Here is an 18,807-nt window from a genome sequence, read left to right as displayed (position 1 = left end):
ATATGTTAAGAAAAATGTTAATATATTAAAAATAAAAAGATACCATTCAATTTGTTTAAATGATTAAGATGACTCTTAATAAATTTTTTCACATTGTTTAGTTATTGTCAAAGAATGAGTATGAACCAAAGGGTAAAAGTATTTGATATGAGTTTAATTTAAATATATATTAAAATTTTAATAGTATATATTTATAGTCGTGATTATAATTATTATGCAACGTTTTAACACAAACCCATCACATATCTTCCAACCGAATATCAATCAATGAAGGTTATAAATGCAAAGATGTGACAATTGTCTATGACTAGTGAGTGCCTGAGTGGGACATATGAGGTTTATAACATTTATTTACGCCGCTCGAAAGGTTCCGATATATTTAAAAATATTTATCATAAGTCCTTTTTAGTAGCGTGGACCCCTGACTTGCATCTATTAAGGCAAAGGACCATCTCATTTCCAATCTTATCTGGCGTCCCTAAACAGTCTGGCATTGTGGTGATGTAAATTTATATATTTATATATAACAAAAATTGTATGATACATAACAAATTGTTTTTTTAATAATTAAAAACATTTAAGTGTAGTCGTAAACGTCTTTCATGTAAGAATGGTCCCCAGTTGAAACCTCTATTTTCTTCTTTCTTCCAGGTAGTATGTTGTTTTCTGATTTAATCTGTTTGACAAATTTTCCTTCGACGAAGCTTTTATATTGCAATTTTTCTTTGATGAAGGAAACACACCTTTTATATCCAAAATATGATGACTCGAATTCTTGACGTGTCTTGAAACACACAGGCGTCAAATTAAATTTGCAGAAATCTAGTTTAGGATTCTACATTTTGATCATTTTATTATGAACTCTGCAAACACTTGGATGGGACACATGAGAGGAGTAGAAAAAGCACCGAGAACGGATTTCAACGTCCGCGATTATCCAAGTTGCGGTCGTGAACAGGTGCCCTGCAATATATTATAAGAATCACAAGTTGTCGGACACAAATTGCGATTTGAAAACCTTTATTTATTATTGGACTATAAAAAAATATTGTTGAATTGGATTTAAGATTAACGAACAGTTAATAAAATTTTCGAGAATGGGATAATATTAAACTAGTAATTATGTCAAATTAATATATAGTAATATATTTATAACATAAACACTTAATAATAAATAAGCTGTAGATTACTAAATTATATATATATATATATATATATTAAGATAATATTAAAATAAAAAATAAATTAAAAATACAGTAGAGAGTTAAAATATCATAAACAGGGAAATAATATAATATTTATTAAGAATATTATAAAAACAAAATAAAATAATAGTAAATAAATATTATCATAACTAAATATACAAATAATAATAACATTTTTATGTTTCAGATTGGTTTTATTTTTATCTGAGTGGGCTATTCAAAATAAAAATGTCATTTTAAGATAATTTTTTATATTACTTTTTTTGTATTGATGTTGTATCGATTATATAAACAAATTAATTTTATTTTATACAGTTTTAATACATTATTTAGTAAATATATGATAATTAATTAATATGTATGTTTAATTAAGTTGGTATTATCTAAGTTATATGAATGTTGTTCATTGTTTGGATTTATATATTTAATTAATTTGTTTGATTATTTAAAAATTAAAGAACCATTCACATTTTTGTGTGTAAAATACATCAATATTTTAAATTATTATTAATTTTACTATCGCATGATTTTTTTTTGACCAAATAAGTAATTTTTTTAAAAATTTAATACTCCTTTCTTAAACATATTATAAATAAAGTGATACAAACTAAATTATGTGTGTATATTAAATAATTATTATATAATTACTAAATAGTGTGTTAAAATTACGTTAAAGAAAGAGAAATTAATATAAGAACTGAATTATTATTATTATTATTGGTTGTGATAATACGTGTTTATTATCATTTTAAATTTTGTTATATTTTTTCTTTATTTGTAGTATTATTTGATCAATATATTACCTGTTATCGTTTAACCTTTTTATTATGTTTTTAATAATCTGTTTTTATTTCCTATTTTAGATTATTTCAATACTCACAGATCAAAATTTTGATCTGTCACTTGTCTTTCTAATGAAGCATAATTTACAAATAAATTACTGCTTGCCAACTTAGTTTTTATAGCAAGTAATTACCATACTGTATTCGAACATATTAATTATGAACTAATATTAAGTTTTAATCCAGCAGTGCCTAACTATGATTCTTAATAGATTACGTAATTTAGTAATTTATTTTAAAAGTAATCATTATAAATTTATATGCATACAAAATAAAATTTACTCAAAATATACTTATATTTATAATTTTAATGCATTTTAACTTATTTTTTCGTAAAATGTATTATTTGTAATCGGTATCTTGTGACGTTGATTAACAAGTAAAAAAAGCCATACTTTTTATTTTAGGTTATAAATCTGGTCTCTTAATAAATTTTTATATTCTAAAATTTACTATATTTAAAACTCTTTGTTATTTTATTTCTATTTTTTACAAGTTAGTCTAATTAAAGCATTCATATTATTTTCGATAAAATTTGCTAATCAAAGTGTTATACTTCGCTGAAAGTAAAAATTTTCAACATTTTATTTTTCTTCGAAACCTTAATTTCATGTTACAAAATTATTTAAAATTTAAATTCTGGTGCGAAATTTAAAATTTAAAATGATTATTTTTAATCTTAAATCGCTTTTAAACTCTTGATTATTTTATCTTCAATTTAATTTTTATTAAAATATAATTTAAGGTTTTTACGTAGCTGGGAAAAACTGACAGAAAAATTTAATCACAGCAATGATTAAAATATTTCATAATCAAATTAAAAAGATCGACACATTAGCGTATCTGGAAAAATTATTACAATATATTTTTAAAAATATTAACGATGAACATGGAAATAAATGACAAGACAGAAGTACCACTGATATGTTGTAGTAAATAATTTAGCTGTTTTCGGTTTATTTTATTGGAAAAGCCCAAAATGGTTAAAAAAGCAAGATGTTCTCCACTCTCTCCACCAAATCTATTTGATATTTTTTTCCCTCACCTCTCTTCTGCTTCCTCTTCTTCCGTTCACTGTCAGTACTCTCTATTTTACTCATTCCAGAGATCAGAAAGGGGAAAATAACTATTGCATCTGCGAAGCCACAGTACGAGTCCAAAGCTTATTTTCCTCTATCTGAATCTCTCTACGCGCCAATATCCCGTTCTCCTCACTTCTCGCTTTTCACTTCGAACATTGTTTATTAATCAAAACCACTGATTTTCAAACACGTCGCTTCTTTCTCCGCGTTGTTGAATCTCCAAAATGCATAGGACTCGACGATTTTTGTCCGTTCTGACACCGATCGAAATTTCGCCGGTGATTTGATGGAATCGGTGCCGTTCGTGTTTCAGCGTTCGTCTTCTCATGGAGCTAATGGTTCGGCGCACTTCGTGCACGCTGTCCAGATTTCACTGCGAGCTTCGATTCGCCGTGGTTGTTTTCGAGGTAAACTCTACTAGGTCGTGAGTTTGTGTCTGTTTATTTATTAGATTTCCCGAGTTCAATTTTACTCTGATGTTAAGGGTTTAGGGCCTTTGTGGATTATTTGCTTAACAGTGATTGGGCTCTAATTGGTTGCCGAAGGTAGTAAGAAAGTAAATATTTGAAGTTGATACGCGTTGCGTATTTTTTCTTGTGTTTGTCCTGAAACAGAACTCTGAAGGTTAGGGTTTTGTTGTAAGAGCAATGGTTGATCTGGAGGTGCTGATTTAGTTACAAGACTTTATTCTCTTTGATTTATTGCTCTCTATGCATTTTTTCTGCCCTTAAATTTAAATGGAAGCTGTTCAACTGGCCTCTCTGGCGGCTAATTTCTTACAGGCTATTCACTGCCTTTTCTGGGGACCCTTTGCGTATGGTTTTACATCATTAATTTTGAAATTCTGCCGATCTAAGATTTGGGTCTTGTAAGTGGGGGCCACTCTGATGAGTTGAGATTAACTATCCCCTTTTCCCAAAAATAGGAAAATGTTTCATACCTTTTTAGAAAGGTGGCATTTGAATACATCACACATATGTGGACATAGGTGCCATGGTTGCTGAAGTTGGATATATACTATTTGTTTCATGCTGCAGATTATATTGATATTGGCATGGGCAGAAGTCTACAATGCAAAGCCCCACGAACACCAACTTCAATGGGGAGGCTTGGAAAGGAATACTGCGAACATTGCCTCGCACTCTTGCATACACGACCAGATTCTAGAACAGAGGAAGCGTCCTGGTCGCAAGGTGTACTCAATTACCCCGCAGGTTTACGAGCCTGGTCTCTTGAAGCACCTTCAGCATAAAGGTAGGGCTTTACTTGACGTGTCAACATCACCAAGGCCTCTACAGGATGCAAAGAAACCTATTAGGATATATCTAAATTATGATGCTGTTGGCCACTCACCTGACAGAGATTGTCGAAAAATTGGTGATATTGTCAAAGTGAGTGTTTAGTATGAATAAAAAAATAATAATATTTCGAATTTATTTTACCCACCCAAAACATTGGTATTCTATTTTTCAAGTATTGTATTAAAATTAAATCTTTAACTTTATATGAACAGCTGGGGGAGCCTCCTGTGACTTCTCTTGGTTTTCCTTCTTGCAATCCTCACGGTAATCCTCCAATCTTTGGTGATTGTTGGTATAACTGCACTTCTGAAGATATCTCAGGAGAGGACAAAAAATGTCGCCTTCGTAAGGTCAAATATTTTATCCTTTTAGGTTACTTTAATCACTAGGCAGATAATGCTTTTTCTCTGGAAAATTTACTTGGTGCGTTGTCAGTTATGGCAACTTTATATGTTTCTTTGAAGTGTTGTGTCGTTAGAAGTTAGAACTATAATAAATATTAAAATTTTCATTCACATATATGATTGGATAGAGATATTTACTTTTGATGACTTATTTCAGGCATTAGGTCAGACAGCTGAATGGTTTAGGAGAGCATTAGCTGTTGAACCTGTCAAGGGGAACTTGCGTTTAAGTGGATATTCTGCATGTGGACAAGATGGAGGTGTGCAGCTTCCTCGTGGATATATTGAGGGTACGTTTTATTTGTTGCATGCATTGTATTGTAAAAATTTAATATCAGATTTGTACTTCTGAATTTAAGAGATTACCTTTTTGTTCAACTTTCCCAGAGGGTGTCTCTGATGCCGACTTGGTTCTTTTGGTGACTACAAGACCTACAACTGGAAATACACTTGCTTGGGCGGTGGCATGTGAACGAGATCAATGGGGCCGTGCTATAGCTGGTAATTATCCTACAAACATATGTTGATTTCGGTGGTCTTTTTAAATCTTGCATTTGGAATTTTTCAGAAATGAAAGTACTCTTGTTTTTTTGCAGGACATGTTAATGTTGCACCTCGCCATTTGACTGCTGAGGCAGAGACTTTGCTGTCAGCTACCCTGATACATGAGGTCTGTGATATACACACACCTATATGGATGCATGAGAGGCAATACATGGCACTGTTCATCACATTTGATCCTTTTTCAGGTTATGCATGTTCTTGGTTTTGATCCACATGCCTTTGCTCATTTTAGAGATGAGAGGAAAAGACGGCGTAATCAGGTATGGCTTCCTTTTTGTGCTGTAAGATCAACTTAATTTTTTTCAATATTGTAATAGTCTTGCAAAGTATGAGGTCCTGAATCATAATTATTTCCCCCATGTTCTTTTTGTGATAATAATAATAACTAGTGGTCAGTTTCTTATAAATGAAGTGGTATATACGAGAAAGTTGATAGAAGTTGGTGGAGGCAAAAAATTCGATTGAATAGCGATCCTATACAATTTCTTTGATTTGTATTTAAATAAAATTGAGGAATTGTATCAAATGCAAAAATATTTAGGGGAAAAATAATGAAGAATGATACCAAAGTTTTGTGGCACTTTTGTCTTTCTGGTCTAATTTTCAGACATATATCGTTTGCCTTTTCAATAAGTATATAGAAAAATCTTAATTTCATCATTCGTTTCCATGTTAGGCATCTTAATGGTTATAATGTTGTTGTTACTTGTTTGCTTTTGAAGGTTACTGAACAAGTTATGGATGAAAAGCTCCGACGGATGGTAACACGTGTAGTGCTTCCTCGTGTTGTCATGCAATCTCGATATCATTATGCGGTATTTGCTTGGGAACATATGTTCTTGAATAGTTTCAATGTTATGTTTACTGTTACATAGATGTCCTTTGTCAAAAGATTCAACAAATGACTGATGAATGACATATTGCCAGGCGTTCTCAGGAAATTTTACTGGTTTAGAGCTGGAGGATGGTGGAGGACGTGGCACATCAGGTTTGTAATTCATTTTTTCCCTTTTAATGTAATAATAAATTAATTTAACCTTTCTGGGTAAGATTCTAAAGGAGGATTACCCTTCCTCAACTCTGCTTGTGTAAAATCTTGTCCGAGAGGTGCTTAAAATAATGAAATGAGTCAAATATCAATTCTTTGGCCGCTAATACTCCTTAAAGACACTGTATATGATTAATCCAAGATTTTTGAATGGCTTGCAGGGTCTCACTGGGAAAAAAGGCTTCTGATGAATGAGATTATGACTGGTTCTGTGGATACAAGATCTGTTGTTTCAAAAATGACATTAGCACTGTTAGAAGATAGTGGATGGTACAAGGCCAATTACAGTATGGCAGACAATCTTGAGTGGGGTCGCAACCAAGGTACTGAATTTGTAACATCCCCTTGCAATCTCTGGAAAGGAGCCTATCGTTGCAACACAACACAATATTCGGGCTGTACATATAACAGGGAGGCAGAGGGATACTGCCCCATCCTAACTTACAATGGAGACCTGCCTCAGTGGGCTCGGTATTTTCCGCAAGCTAATAAGGGTATGTAAAATCATGCTTTTGTTTCTATTATGCAAGAAGCCATTTATGATTTGTTCATGCTTTTTCTATGTTTACGTCATTATTTGCCAGATTAGTTGATATGATTTGTTCATGCATATTGATTGATGTGTACACTGCTTTTATTGTCCCATTACACATCATAAATGTCTTTGAACAGTGAGTGGTTATTTGGCTGGAGTTTCAGTGTTCACTGGCTGTTTCAGGTGGACAATCCTCATTGGCTGATTATTGCACTTACTTCGTTGCTTATTCCGATGGATCATGCACTGACACTAACGGTGCTCGAGCACCTGATAGAATGCTAGGTGAAATCAGAGGAAGTAACTCTAGGTCAGATTTGTGACTGCAAACTAATGCCCCTTCTCTGCTTTAAATTTATTTTTTGGAGATGTGGAGTTGCCCACTATTTTTCCCTTTTGGATGCAGGTGTATGGCATCATCATTAGTACGCACAGGGTTTGTACGAGGTTCTATGACCCAGGGAAATGGTTGTTATCAGCACAGATGTATCAACAATTCTTTAGAGGTATGATTTTAAGAATCCATAAAAAGTAAAATATTCTGCCTTTTTATAATGCTATATTTCATTGGATTTTTGACTTGAAACTCTAATACTGCCTGATTCTCCAAAATTTGGTAATAAGAAGAGTTTTCTTTGTTCCAAAAGCAGTATATATGTGCATACATTGTATCATTTATGCTCCTTGGAGTTAATGTGATATATGTTCCTGTGCCATGAAATAATGGTTATACAATAATAGATTTTTTTCTTAAGCCTGAATTTGAATTATATGTTCACCCCTCCCCTCCTTTTATTTGGTTACCGAATTCACTAAATGAAGCTCCATTATGTTACCACTTTTACAGGTTGCTGTGGATGGTATCTGGAAAGTGTGTCCTGGAGCTGGTGGACCCATTCAGTTCCCTGGCTTTAATGGTTAATATTACTGCTATTTTTGTCTATGTTTAATTGTTTACATGGTTGCATAAATTTGTCATATAGTTTACATAGACAATTTACTCCCTTCTTTATTTTCCTGCAGGTGAATTAATCTGCCCTGCATACTTTGAGCTCTGCAGCACAGACCCAGTAGTTGAGTCTGGTCAATGCCATAATTGGTGTAATTTCAATGGAGATTGTGTTGATGGAAGATGCCAATGCTTTCTTGGATTTCATGGTGATGATTGCAGTAGACGTGAGCTCTCATTTCCACTTTTATTTATGTTATAATATGTGTAATCATTGTGCATCTACAGTTGTTTTCACTGTTGACTTATTGTACTTCTACCATAAGTTACCTTCAGTTTGGCAGAAGTGTGTAGTTTTCATTTTTTTCTTTTCACATAAATGCTTTCTCTTTTTCCAGGCTCCTGCCCCAGCAATTGCAGCGGGAATGGAATGTGCCTTTCCAATGGGATTTGTGAATGTAAAACTGGCTACACTGGCATTGACTGCTCCACTGGTACTCACCAATTTTGAGACTAGATATTTGCTACAAGATCATTTCTTTGTACAAGAGATCTACATTTATTAGTTGTGGCTTTTTTTTTTTTTTTTTGGTTATGAAACAAAGTGGGTTGAGGGTAGGTAACATGCTTATTTCTCAGGGACTAAGTTCTTACCAGCAACCTTATGCGTGATTAATAAAAGCATTGCTTCCAAAGTAATAGGATGTGCTAAGGATGAGCTTTTGAAAAATGTAAACTGGTATAAAAGATCAAGTGTTTGATAATAGGTTATATGTTGGGGTTCCTTTTGGATAATTAAGCTCAATCACTTTTATGTAATTGAGACTTTCTAGCTTATGCTATTCCCCAATTTTTTTTTGAATCACAATTACATTAATTAAAACAGATGAGGTCACCTGCAAGGTGATGGGTATAGTGACAAGTGAACTATGATACTGGGAAAATAGAGGTTTTAACCTTGAGTGTCAGGATACCCTAGATAACCCAGAAAAGAGGATAAAAACATTCAATCAATCTTGTCGAGCAACTTTATAAGTAGGAACAACTTTTATTTAGTTCTTAAAATACAATTTGGTTATTGATTTGTCCCTCATACTGTATGTGCAGCTGTGTGTGATGAGCAATGCAGCCTTCATGGTGGGGTTTGTGATAATGGAGTTTGTGAATTCCGGTGTTCTGACTATGCGGGATACACATGCCAGAACAGCTCCATGCTCCTATCTAGTCTTTCAGTTTGCAAAAATGTACTGGGAAATGATGTTTCTGGACAGCATTGTGCACCCAGTGAACCTAGCATACTACAGCAGCTGGAAGAAGTGGTTATCATACCCAACTACCACCGATTATTCCCCGGTGGTGCTAGGAAATTATTTAATATATTTGGCAGCACCTACTGTGATGAGACTGCTAAACGACTTGCCTGCTGGGTATGTTGGCTTTTCATGCTAAAACTATTCTTTAGCTTTTTCTGTTTTGGTGTAATTTGGTTGTTTTTAGTTACGCTCAACTTATAAATTTTGCTTTGCAATCTAGTTTCTGTTGGTTTTCATTCCTTCATATACTTTCCTAGTTGGTTCACACGACACATTATTTAAGTGCCGCATGTGACTCTTCTGATAAAAACCATATATCATAAGCTGGATTTAGTTGTTTCTATAGATGTTCAATGATGTGATTTTCTTTTATTAGTTGTGGGATATGACTATCCAAACACGAGTGATATATGCAACCAACAAAAAAACAGTGATATACTTTTTTACATTGGTCAGAACTGAAGAACACGAGAATCTAGTTTTTTTATTGAAATGTAATGCTTTCGAACATTGTAGATACCCGAGCATTCATAGTTGGTAATGTTGCCTATTTGTCTGAACAGCTTGACCCTTGATTTTCAGATCTCAATCCAGAAGTGTGACAAGGATGGAGACAACAGGCTTCGAGTATGCCATTCTGCATGCCAATCTTATAATCTAGCATGTGGAGCTTCACTTGACTGCTCTGACCAAACCCTTTTTAGCAGTGAGGGGGATGTGGAAGGTCAATGCACCGGTTCTGGTGAGATGAAATTGTCATGGTTTAATCGTCTGCGAAGCAGTTTTTCTTTGAGAAACAGTTCCTTGAAAGGAATATCTGTAAGATATAGGCAGGTTTAGCATTTTCTTTTTCTCTTTTTGGGCATTTTGGGTTGTAATTTTTTAATCCTTAGATTTAGGGTGTTGCTTACTCATCCAAAATTGTTTAGGAAAAATTGGATGAGGTTGCAGATTTGGCTTTCAAAGAAGAGAGCCTGTTGTAGAGAAAATTGGGAATCTAGCGATAGGGAAAATAGTGGGTAAGGAAGAAAAGGGAAAGGAAAAAAAGGTAGTTGACTTGATTGTCAGGTTCGGCCGAAGGCCTTAAAAGGAAAAAAAGAAATTCTGCTTCATTCCTTTCTCTGCTTTGTATATATCACTTGATCTCTTATTTTCCTGTAGTTTGAAACCATTCCAATTTTGCGTTTTTTATACGCCACCGTTTATTTAAAGGTCTACGAAAAAGGTTGTGGATTATGACCAAGGCATTTCTTTATACATTGCTATTGGATACAAACGTTAATTTACATTTTATGATATCTAAGAATGCTTGTGCTTGCAGTGCTTTAACAGTGCGGAAGCGTGCTAGCTAATTGAAAAATCTTTTTGATGTGTAATTAATTTAGAAATTATGTGTGTGTATATATATATTGGAAATTTACTAAATAATATAAAATGATTGATTTTTTTTTTTTGTATTTTTGTCTCAAGATAGATAGATAAGAACAAAAATTGTATACTAATAATGCTATTGTGTACTATGTCACGTATTTTTGTCTCCTATTGTGTAATAGGAGACACTTAATTTTAACATGTACAATGTCACGTATAATATCAATTTTTAGTAAAAGAATTGTCAGACAATTATACTATATTGAAGGACTTGCCAAATGTTGGCTTTGGTTAGATTCGTTGTTTATAGAATTACCATTTCTCTTCCGAAGGGGGTTTGATCTCCATATCAAGTATAAGATTTAACAAGTACTATCGTGAATCCCCATTCCCGAGTTACTCGTGAAATTTGTGCTTTTTTATTGGACCTTTAAATGAACTATCAAGCTAAACAATTATGATCAACCACGGCATGTATAAAACTCAACACAAGTGTTATATTGAATATACAGAAGACATACACAATTGGTTTAAAGTGCAAAAATTAAATAAGTTGAATTTGCATGTTTGGTCATATTCAAAATATTTTCTATAATAAGGAGAGATCAAAGAAGAAAAAAAAAGGTACGCTAAGATAAGTAATATAATAACAATAATATACAAATTGTACTGGTGTACGAGGTGAAAAGAAGATTAAAAAAATGACAAATAATGTGGTGAGATAAGAAAAATGAAAAGGTAAAAAAATTATATACGTGTATGAATATAAATATTGTGATACTACTTTTACATACCATTTAACACTTATTTTAAACATGATTTTGGTTCACATGAGGGGATGAATTATTTTAAGATCATCGTTATTCATCATTGTTTAAATTTAGAGATTTAGGACGAAATTTTATCACAAAAACCTTTCGAAATAAACCTGACAATACTAAACAGGATAACGTTTGAGGTAAAATGGTTAGAAATGTTACGTTAATAAGAAAATGCTCTTCCTAGGAGATCAATTTTTACTACTCTTCACTCTAACCGTTGTTAAAGCCAACATTCACCGTAAGTTGCGTCATCAGACTCATTACACTAGCTACCATTCTCGAGCCATGAAGAAGATCACGGGCGTGACAAAAAACAAACCATTAATCCATGGACTAAAATGGATCAAACTGAGCCTAATGATTATAGTGGCCCAATTAAAATGGCCATTGATCCCCAAAAAAAGTTGCTTATGTATACAAGATATTTAAATTTAATCAAAATGTGAATAAGTTTGTAGTTTATTTATGTTACATGTAATTAATCCCTACAGTTCTACCCATTTCATTGCCATGACTACTGTGAATCTTGATTAATTTATTGTTTTTATTTGGATATTTCGATGAAACAACTGCTGGGTGAATGGGATTTTTAATAGATGCATAAGGTTCGGACCATTGTAACGTAACCAGGCCACAACTATTAAAAAATAATACTTTTCACGTGTCTATTTGTAATAAACTTTAATTTTAAAAGGAAACAAAAAACATAAATAATAAGAGACAAGAAAGACAAACATTAGGAGCATCTCCTTCTGGATGGCTGATGTTCGTAATGATGTGTCAGGGTTTCCCACATTAAGTTCTAACCTTTAATTTCAATTAAATTCAACTATTATATACATAAAGTAAAGATAGACATATACAAATCAAAATCTTGCCATGCAAACTTACAATCATTTTATTTTTAAAAATAGAGATATTGACCACTTCATGAATTGATAACAGCTTAAAGAAAAAAAGAAAAAAGAAGAGGCTATGGCTAGCAATCTCTTAATTTGTTTATCAACCTCACGAACTATTTCTAGAACCACAAGACACGAGAAAAGTCAAATCAAAATATTTTTAACAATGCTAAGGTTTAAATACGGTTGATTAATGCTTTAAAAAACAAATAGGTAAATGATATAATGTTTTCAGTTTTGCTTACCTAACACATAACCATCATTTACATCCCTATAATACTTCATTAACTCCTCTCGTCCAGCGAAAGCTTACATCTATTAAAGGACATTGATATTTCCGTATTATTTATCAATTATCATTATTTATAATCCAACTTTTAGATAATGATTGACTTTATTCCTTGGTATATAATTTATTGTTATTTATATATAGAAAGTATTCATTTGGGAATCACTTGTTTATTGACCATATTTAAATTTAGTGGCTTTTATAGACAACACTGAAAACTAAAGACAGTTCTTTAAGTGCTAATAACGTGCCCCACCTGGTCACTAGTCATACTAAGAAATGTGTAATATAATCATCAATTCTTGCAAAGTTGGTGGTTTCCCTTATCTATGGTGGGAAAATAAAATGGTTTTCAACAAATAGAATATGTGAACCGTGTTTAGATAGTCCATTCCATGGTCTGATGAAAGAGAAGAGGACATTTCTTACATTATTAAAATTGCATTTCCATCAAGGTTCTTTTTTTGATAGACAATGGAAAAACAACTATCTTCTGTTCTAAAATTTAGTTTTTTCACTGCACAATTTCAATTTGGAAGCCGTCAATGAAAGCTTTACAACCTCTGCATTCACAGAGAGAGGCATTACATTTGACATGCCCAATGATGGACTTAATAAAATTAAAGGACATTACATTTCACTTGGCAATGTCCTCCTCGCGTTTTGAAGAAGATAATCCTTCACCCTTCCTTTGCCAACGCATTTTTTTCACATATGACTTCAAGAACTGAACAAGAAAAGCAACATTCAAGACGGAGTTAAAAACCCACGCGCCGATTCCGTTACACCCTCCTCTTGAGTAATGCAACGAAAGCACCCAAACGTGGCACACCAAATTACAACATAACAGCACCATCTGAAAATTAACGCCCAACTTAAACGACGTGCTTGGCAACCCGATTTCCGTCCAAAACCGGTATCCATACACAACGGAATATACCGCCGTCGAAAACAGAATCGCCAGCACCTGAAGTGACTGCGAAAACTCCAACCATAGAAACGACATGAGCAGCAGAACCGAGTTGTTAAACAATCTAAAAAACGACAGTCTCCGATGACGCAGAACGACGAAGAACGTGCGAAACAAGTGGAGAAAACGAGAGAGGTAGAAAACGTAGGACCAAAAGAAGACACGACCGCAGGGACGAATACCGAGTGGAAAACAGAGCAACCATTCGAAAGAGGTTGTTCTGCTACGCTGCCATAGCCAGCGAGTGTCGCGTGCTTCAGCTTCGGAAGAGAAGAGCATGCCGATGAATGTGGCGATGGAGATTGAAGACATGGCGAGGTTGTGGAGTGCGGGGATGGGACCCAGCGGAACGGGACGCCGGCGACGGAGAATTATAAGGAGGAGGTGAAGGGTTACGGCGGCGGCGATGTAAAGTGAGATGGCGGAGATGAGGAACCACCACGTGGCACCATATGATTGTGTAGAACTCCACCTGAAGGACACGATGGAAGGGTGCTCTATTAGCCAATATTTCAGGCTCTCCATTGCATAAGATATATTCGATGGATTAGTGAATATAATGTGTTTGTGACGTTGGTGTTTCTTGCAACCTTCGGTTTTGTATTCTTCTGTGATGAATTTTGGGTTTGCTAATATGAATATAAGGGAGTGGAATTGGGATTAAATTTTGGACCACCAAAGTTGAAATTGAATCTAAATTAAGATGTGTTTGTGTGTTGTACACAAAGACTTTGGTTTTATATTCGTATTGATTATTTGGTCTTCTCTTGACTAAGGTTATTGCCGTTGTTCGAATTTTCTTTGCTTCATCATCGTCTAGAAGGATACATATTGTAGGAATGCAAATCGTGAAGCCTCTAAGCAGTTCAATCTCATCGTTCGCGTCACGGCCTCTTTTGCGATCTTCTTCTAGTTCTTTGCTCATCGTCCAATGGATTGAGGGGATGGGATGAAATTTAAATTAATTTAAAACTTTTAACTATAATTTATATAATATAATCTTTTAATCTAACAATTGATTTAAATACTAAATATAAAATTATTAAATAATAAAAAATCGGTATACTTTATATGGCTGTAATTTGTTATAAATTTTTGTAGACATTGAATTTAAAATTTTTTAATAAGTAGTTGAACTCTTCGAAATTTTAAAATTATTTCAGCATATAAGAAAATGTTAATTATAAACTACATGCTGATAAATATCTAATGTCTATAAAATATTATTAAACAAATTAAGTAATCAAAACCTTGTTCTTGAAATAAATGAATCTTTTATGATGTTGCGTGTATGTGTGTTTGAGAGAGAGTTTTATCTCTTTTAACTAGACATAGAACCGATAAAAATAAAATGAATTAACATGAATAAGTTCGTCGGTTTTGAATCATAAAATTTAAAGTATGAACAAATTTGATCCTTTTTAGCTAAGCCCATAATTAAAGCAGGCTGAGTGTGGATCTGTCCCATTAAATTTGATACTTACATGAGCCCAAATCAAGCTAGGCTGGGCAGCTTAAATTTACTAGTTTAATTCCACTCGTATCACTCTTTTTTTTTTTAATAAATTTTTTATCATATACAATATTATACAAAATATATAAGTTAATATATGTATATGATTTAAAGAGTTTATGTATTTTTTATTTCAAAGAAACTTTAGAAAGTTAGTTTTTGCATAACAGACACGTGATAAAATCATACAATAATAGAAAGTATTAGTAAAAAATAGTAATTAATATATTTTTTAAAACTTACACATGCGCAAATGAATAATTCTCATTTTCTCTCAACAAATAAATAAATAAGAACAGAAAATATTAAATAATTTGATCTAACACTCTTAAATTGTCAATGATAAATGACGAAATTAATTTTTTTAATATTATTATTTCATATTTTATTTATAAAAAATAGATATATAATTCATCAATGTCAATAAATGTCATAAATTATATTATTTAAAAATACATAAAATATTTAATACTTAAATTAATATTTTATATATTAAATGAATAATATATTTAAAAATAAATTTTAATAGTCAAATGGAGATCTTGATTCACATTTATTCTATCAAATTCAAATAAAATTACTTCAAATGCAGAAATATCTACAGTTTAGAAAAATTTATTTTTTAATAATAAAACTAAAAATAATATTATATAACATATAATAGTTATATTATAATTTTTTTATGAACTTTAATTAATAAAATCTACAATTGATTAAAGTATATTTTTTAATCAATTAAATTATATATTTTTGTTCTCTTAAATGACAGTGTTACAATACTTATCACGTGCGAGTATATACATTTCAAGCATAAATTTTTAATTTATATAAAACAATATATAATAAAAACTTATTATAAATCATAAAATTTAATATATTTCCATAAAAACTCATCACACTAATTAATAATGATAATCAAACCACGCACGAATTCCATGAACTTATGAGTTATGATTTGTTCCCAATAATGTTAAACGAAAGAAGTTTCTTCGTCTTTACCTTCGCAGTTAAACCAATTGCATTTTGCAGGGCACAAATATGATATCGCCTCCCTCTCCTCATTTCTCTGTACGCTTTTGACTATTGACTTTGATAATCGATCGATTCTTAGCTTCGCTCTCTCAATTTTTCGGTATCTTCAGGTTCCAACTTCCTATTCCTTTCTTCTTTCTTTTTTCGTTTTGGATTTTGTCTCCTTAGTTGTTACTGCCCGAATCTGTAAACCCTGCTTTTTCTTATTTGTAGCAATTCGGAATTTTTTTTAAATGCAAGATAGACTTTATATTAGGATTTTTTTGTCCCCTTTTCTTATTCGTGTTTGTTTGATTCTTTCTGCCTAATCATTTTCTTTAATATTTTGCAATTCATAGTGTTTTCTTAATTTCGCCAAAAATTGAGTTTCGTGGTTTACGTGTGGCTTTGTGTTTGTAAAAGAATTTTGCTTGCTTTAAAACGATGCAACAGCTTTTTGATTCATGAATATCACATGTAAAATCTTGATTATATTTATCCCAGAGTGTGTGTCTGAAGATAGAATATGAAAGCCCATTATTGCGTATTATAGATAATTGTATAAGCATCTGAAGGTTAGGGTTTTGTAGATGGCAAGTGGGTTTGGGGAATCAACAAGCAGGTCACCCCCAAGCCCTTCTTACTCCAACAACAACAACAACAACAACAACGATGCAGGCAATTTTGAATGCAACATTTGCTTTGAATTAGCACAGGATCCAATAATCACTTTGTGTGGTCATCTTTTCTGCTGGCCTTGTCTTTACAGATGGCTTCACTTTCACTCCCAGTCAAAAGAATGCCCAGTCTGCAAGGCCCTCGTCGAGGAGGAGAAGTTGGTTCCCTTATATGGGAGAGGAAAAACTTCAACTGATCCAAGATCAAAATCTATTCCGGGAGTTAACATCCCGCATCGTCCGGCTGGTCAAAGACCTGAAACTGCTCCTCCGCCTGAATCAAATCATTTTCATCAAGATGGGTTTGGATTTATGGGTGGGTTGGGAGGCTTTGCACCACCGCCAATGGCGTCCGCAAGATTTGGCAATTTCACATTGTCTGCAGCATTTGGTGGTTTTTTACCATCCTTATTCAACTTTCAGTTGCATGGGTTCCATGATGGGATTATGTATGGTGGAGCGGCAGGTTTTCCTCATGGATTTTCCAATTCATTTCATGGTGTCCATGCTCATAGATATCCTCTGCACACACATCAAGGGCAACAAGATTATTTTCTGAAGAAACTGCTTGTGTTTATTGTTTTCTGTGTTGTTCTTGCTTTTATTTGGCAATAGATTGAATGTGTGCTCAGACTGCTAGCAGAACCAGACTTTTGCTTGCGCTCTTGGTTTTGTAACTAAGTAAATTGTTCATATAATAATACTCTCTTATTACTGTGGCATTCAATTGCATGGTATCCATGTGCGTAATTTCGTATGTAAGAAGCATGGAAGCAAACACACCCATCGCCATGGTAATTTATATCTGAAATCATGGTTTTTGCGCATTTAGCTGTATTTTCTTTCAGATTGTTTTTGTATTCTATTTTTCTGTTGTGGCCAGGGATGGCTTTTTACTTTAAAAAGTCGAATCTATAGAAATACAAGGTTCCTGGATACCGGTGACCTATCTATTCACGCTATGTGTGGATTTACTTTATATAATGTTCAGTTTGATGTAGGAGGAGTTTAGCATCTTCATGTAGTACATTAGTAGTAGACATGTACGTTATAAAATTGGCACTAGTTGACAAATAAAAATTAATTCTTTCAGAATGATATGGCTGTTTTAGGTGGACACATGTTGCTCTATATCAAAATTTTCTTACCTTCTCATTATGTTTCTACTCTCTACTTGCTTTTCTGCCCATCACCTGGTTGGCCTTGAGTGCTTGTCTGTTTATCTTCATTGTAATATATTGTAACTTGCCACATTTCAATAGCTCGTCTGAAAGTCACTGTATCTACTGCCTACTTTTCTGTTATGATTTTTCCGTTAAACATGAAATTTTGCTGGAGATGATTTGCTCGCCGAGTACATTTGTCACTGATAAGATATATATGCTTGTAAATGCCAAATGTTGTTCATTGTGTTCTGCTAAGCCAATAACAATGTCATCCGGTTATGCCATTTTGCACACTGTGCTTCCTTGAGCTCGATCTAATTGGCTCCCCATGAAGAGCCACGTTAATGTGTCTCTTTTACGGAGCCACGTTAGTCTGTGTTTTTGCCATCAATTGCCATAGATGAAGGGGTGATCTTTGTTTGGTCCAGGGACCCAAGTTCTTAATCTTCTGGAGCTGTAATGTTTGAATGATTCTGTTCTAGTGCACTAGTCGTTGTTGTGGGTTCCGTTTTAGGTGGAAAGGTGTTGTGGCCAAGAATGATGATGGAGAATATGTGAAGTTGCGTTTGTTTTAGGTATGTAAATTGGTAATCAATGCTAAGCGTTGAATGGTTTATATAATAAATATAAATTTTTTTATTAAACGCTAACCCTAGCTAATGAAATCCTTAATGGATAACACACCATTCAACACTAGAACATGTTAGAGGTGAGCACTAAACACTCAACCATCGGAAACCAAGTTGACCGAAGGAGGAAAAAACTACAGGGAGTGAGTTTAGTCGGATGTCGTGTTATATGAATAAAAATTTGGTTTAAAACAATTCAATTCAGTTGAATGCGT

The 18,807-nt window shown here is 33.1% G+C and overlaps 3 protein-coding genes across 5 annotated transcripts; 2 read left to right on the top strand and 1 right to left on the bottom strand.

Moving 5' to 3' along the window:
• The first annotated feature begins 3,052 nt into the window (after window positions 1–3,052).
• LOC113866404 (leishmanolysin-like) lies at window positions 3,053–10,690 on the top strand. 2 transcript variants are annotated; one of them, XM_027501317.1, is made up of 17 exons: window positions 3,053–3,536; window positions 4,167–4,520; window positions 4,643–4,780; window positions 4,992–5,124; window positions 5,222–5,335; window positions 5,431–5,504; window positions 5,584–5,658; window positions 6,121–6,213; window positions 6,326–6,386; window positions 6,608–6,940; window positions 7,165–7,291; window positions 7,388–7,487; window positions 7,829–7,898; window positions 8,005–8,157; window positions 8,329–8,424; window positions 9,038–9,357; window positions 9,826–10,690. In XM_027501317.1, the coding sequence occupies exons 1-17, from the start codon at window positions 3,456–3,458 to the stop codon at window positions 10,081–10,083; spliced, it is 2,580 nt and encodes an 859-aa protein (XP_027357118.1). In that variant the 5' UTR covers window positions 3,053–3,455; the 3' UTR covers window positions 10,084–10,690. The 2 variants fall into 2 exon arrangements, with proteins under 2 accessions (XP_027357118.1, XP_027357119.1); XM_027501318.1 differs by lacking the exon at window positions 8,329–8,424 and having other exon boundaries at window positions 3,331–3,536; window positions 9,826–10,318.
• A 2,573-nt stretch (window positions 10,691–13,263) lies between these two features.
• On the bottom strand, window positions 13,264–14,127 carry LOC113866284 (elongation of fatty acids protein 3-like). Its single transcript, XM_027501163.1, has one exon. It carries the CDS (start codon window positions 14,119–14,121, stop codon window positions 13,264–13,266), a length of 858 nt encoding a protein of 285 aa, XP_027356964.1. The 5' UTR covers window positions 14,122–14,127.
• A 1,895-nt stretch (window positions 14,128–16,022) lies between these two features.
• On the top strand, window positions 16,023–17,757 carry LOC113866405 (E3 ubiquitin-protein ligase RNF185-like). 2 transcript variants are annotated; one of them, XM_027501319.1, is made up of 2 exons: window positions 16,023–16,251; window positions 16,711–17,757. In XM_027501319.1, the coding sequence occupies exon 2, from the start codon at window positions 16,711–16,713 to the stop codon at window positions 17,410–17,412; it is 702 nt and encodes a 233-aa protein (XP_027357120.1). In that variant the 5' UTR covers window positions 16,023–16,251; the 3' UTR covers window positions 17,413–17,757. The 2 variants fall into 2 exon arrangements, with proteins under 2 accessions (XP_027357120.1, XP_027357121.1); XM_027501320.1 differs by having other exon boundaries at window positions 16,056–16,241; window positions 16,711–17,526.
• The last annotated feature ends 1,050 nt before the right edge of the window (window positions 17,758–18,807 follow it).

This window comes from Abrus precatorius, unplaced genomic scaffold, assembly GCF_003935025.1.
Source record: "Abrus precatorius isolate BTA unplaced genomic scaffold, Abrus_2018 Scaffold4, whole genome shotgun sequence".
Lineage (NCBI taxonomy): Eukaryota > Viridiplantae > Streptophyta > Magnoliopsida > Fabales > Fabaceae > Abrus > Abrus precatorius.
Note: the sequence above shows the minus strand (reverse complement) of the source record. Positions and strands in the feature narration are given on the sequence as shown.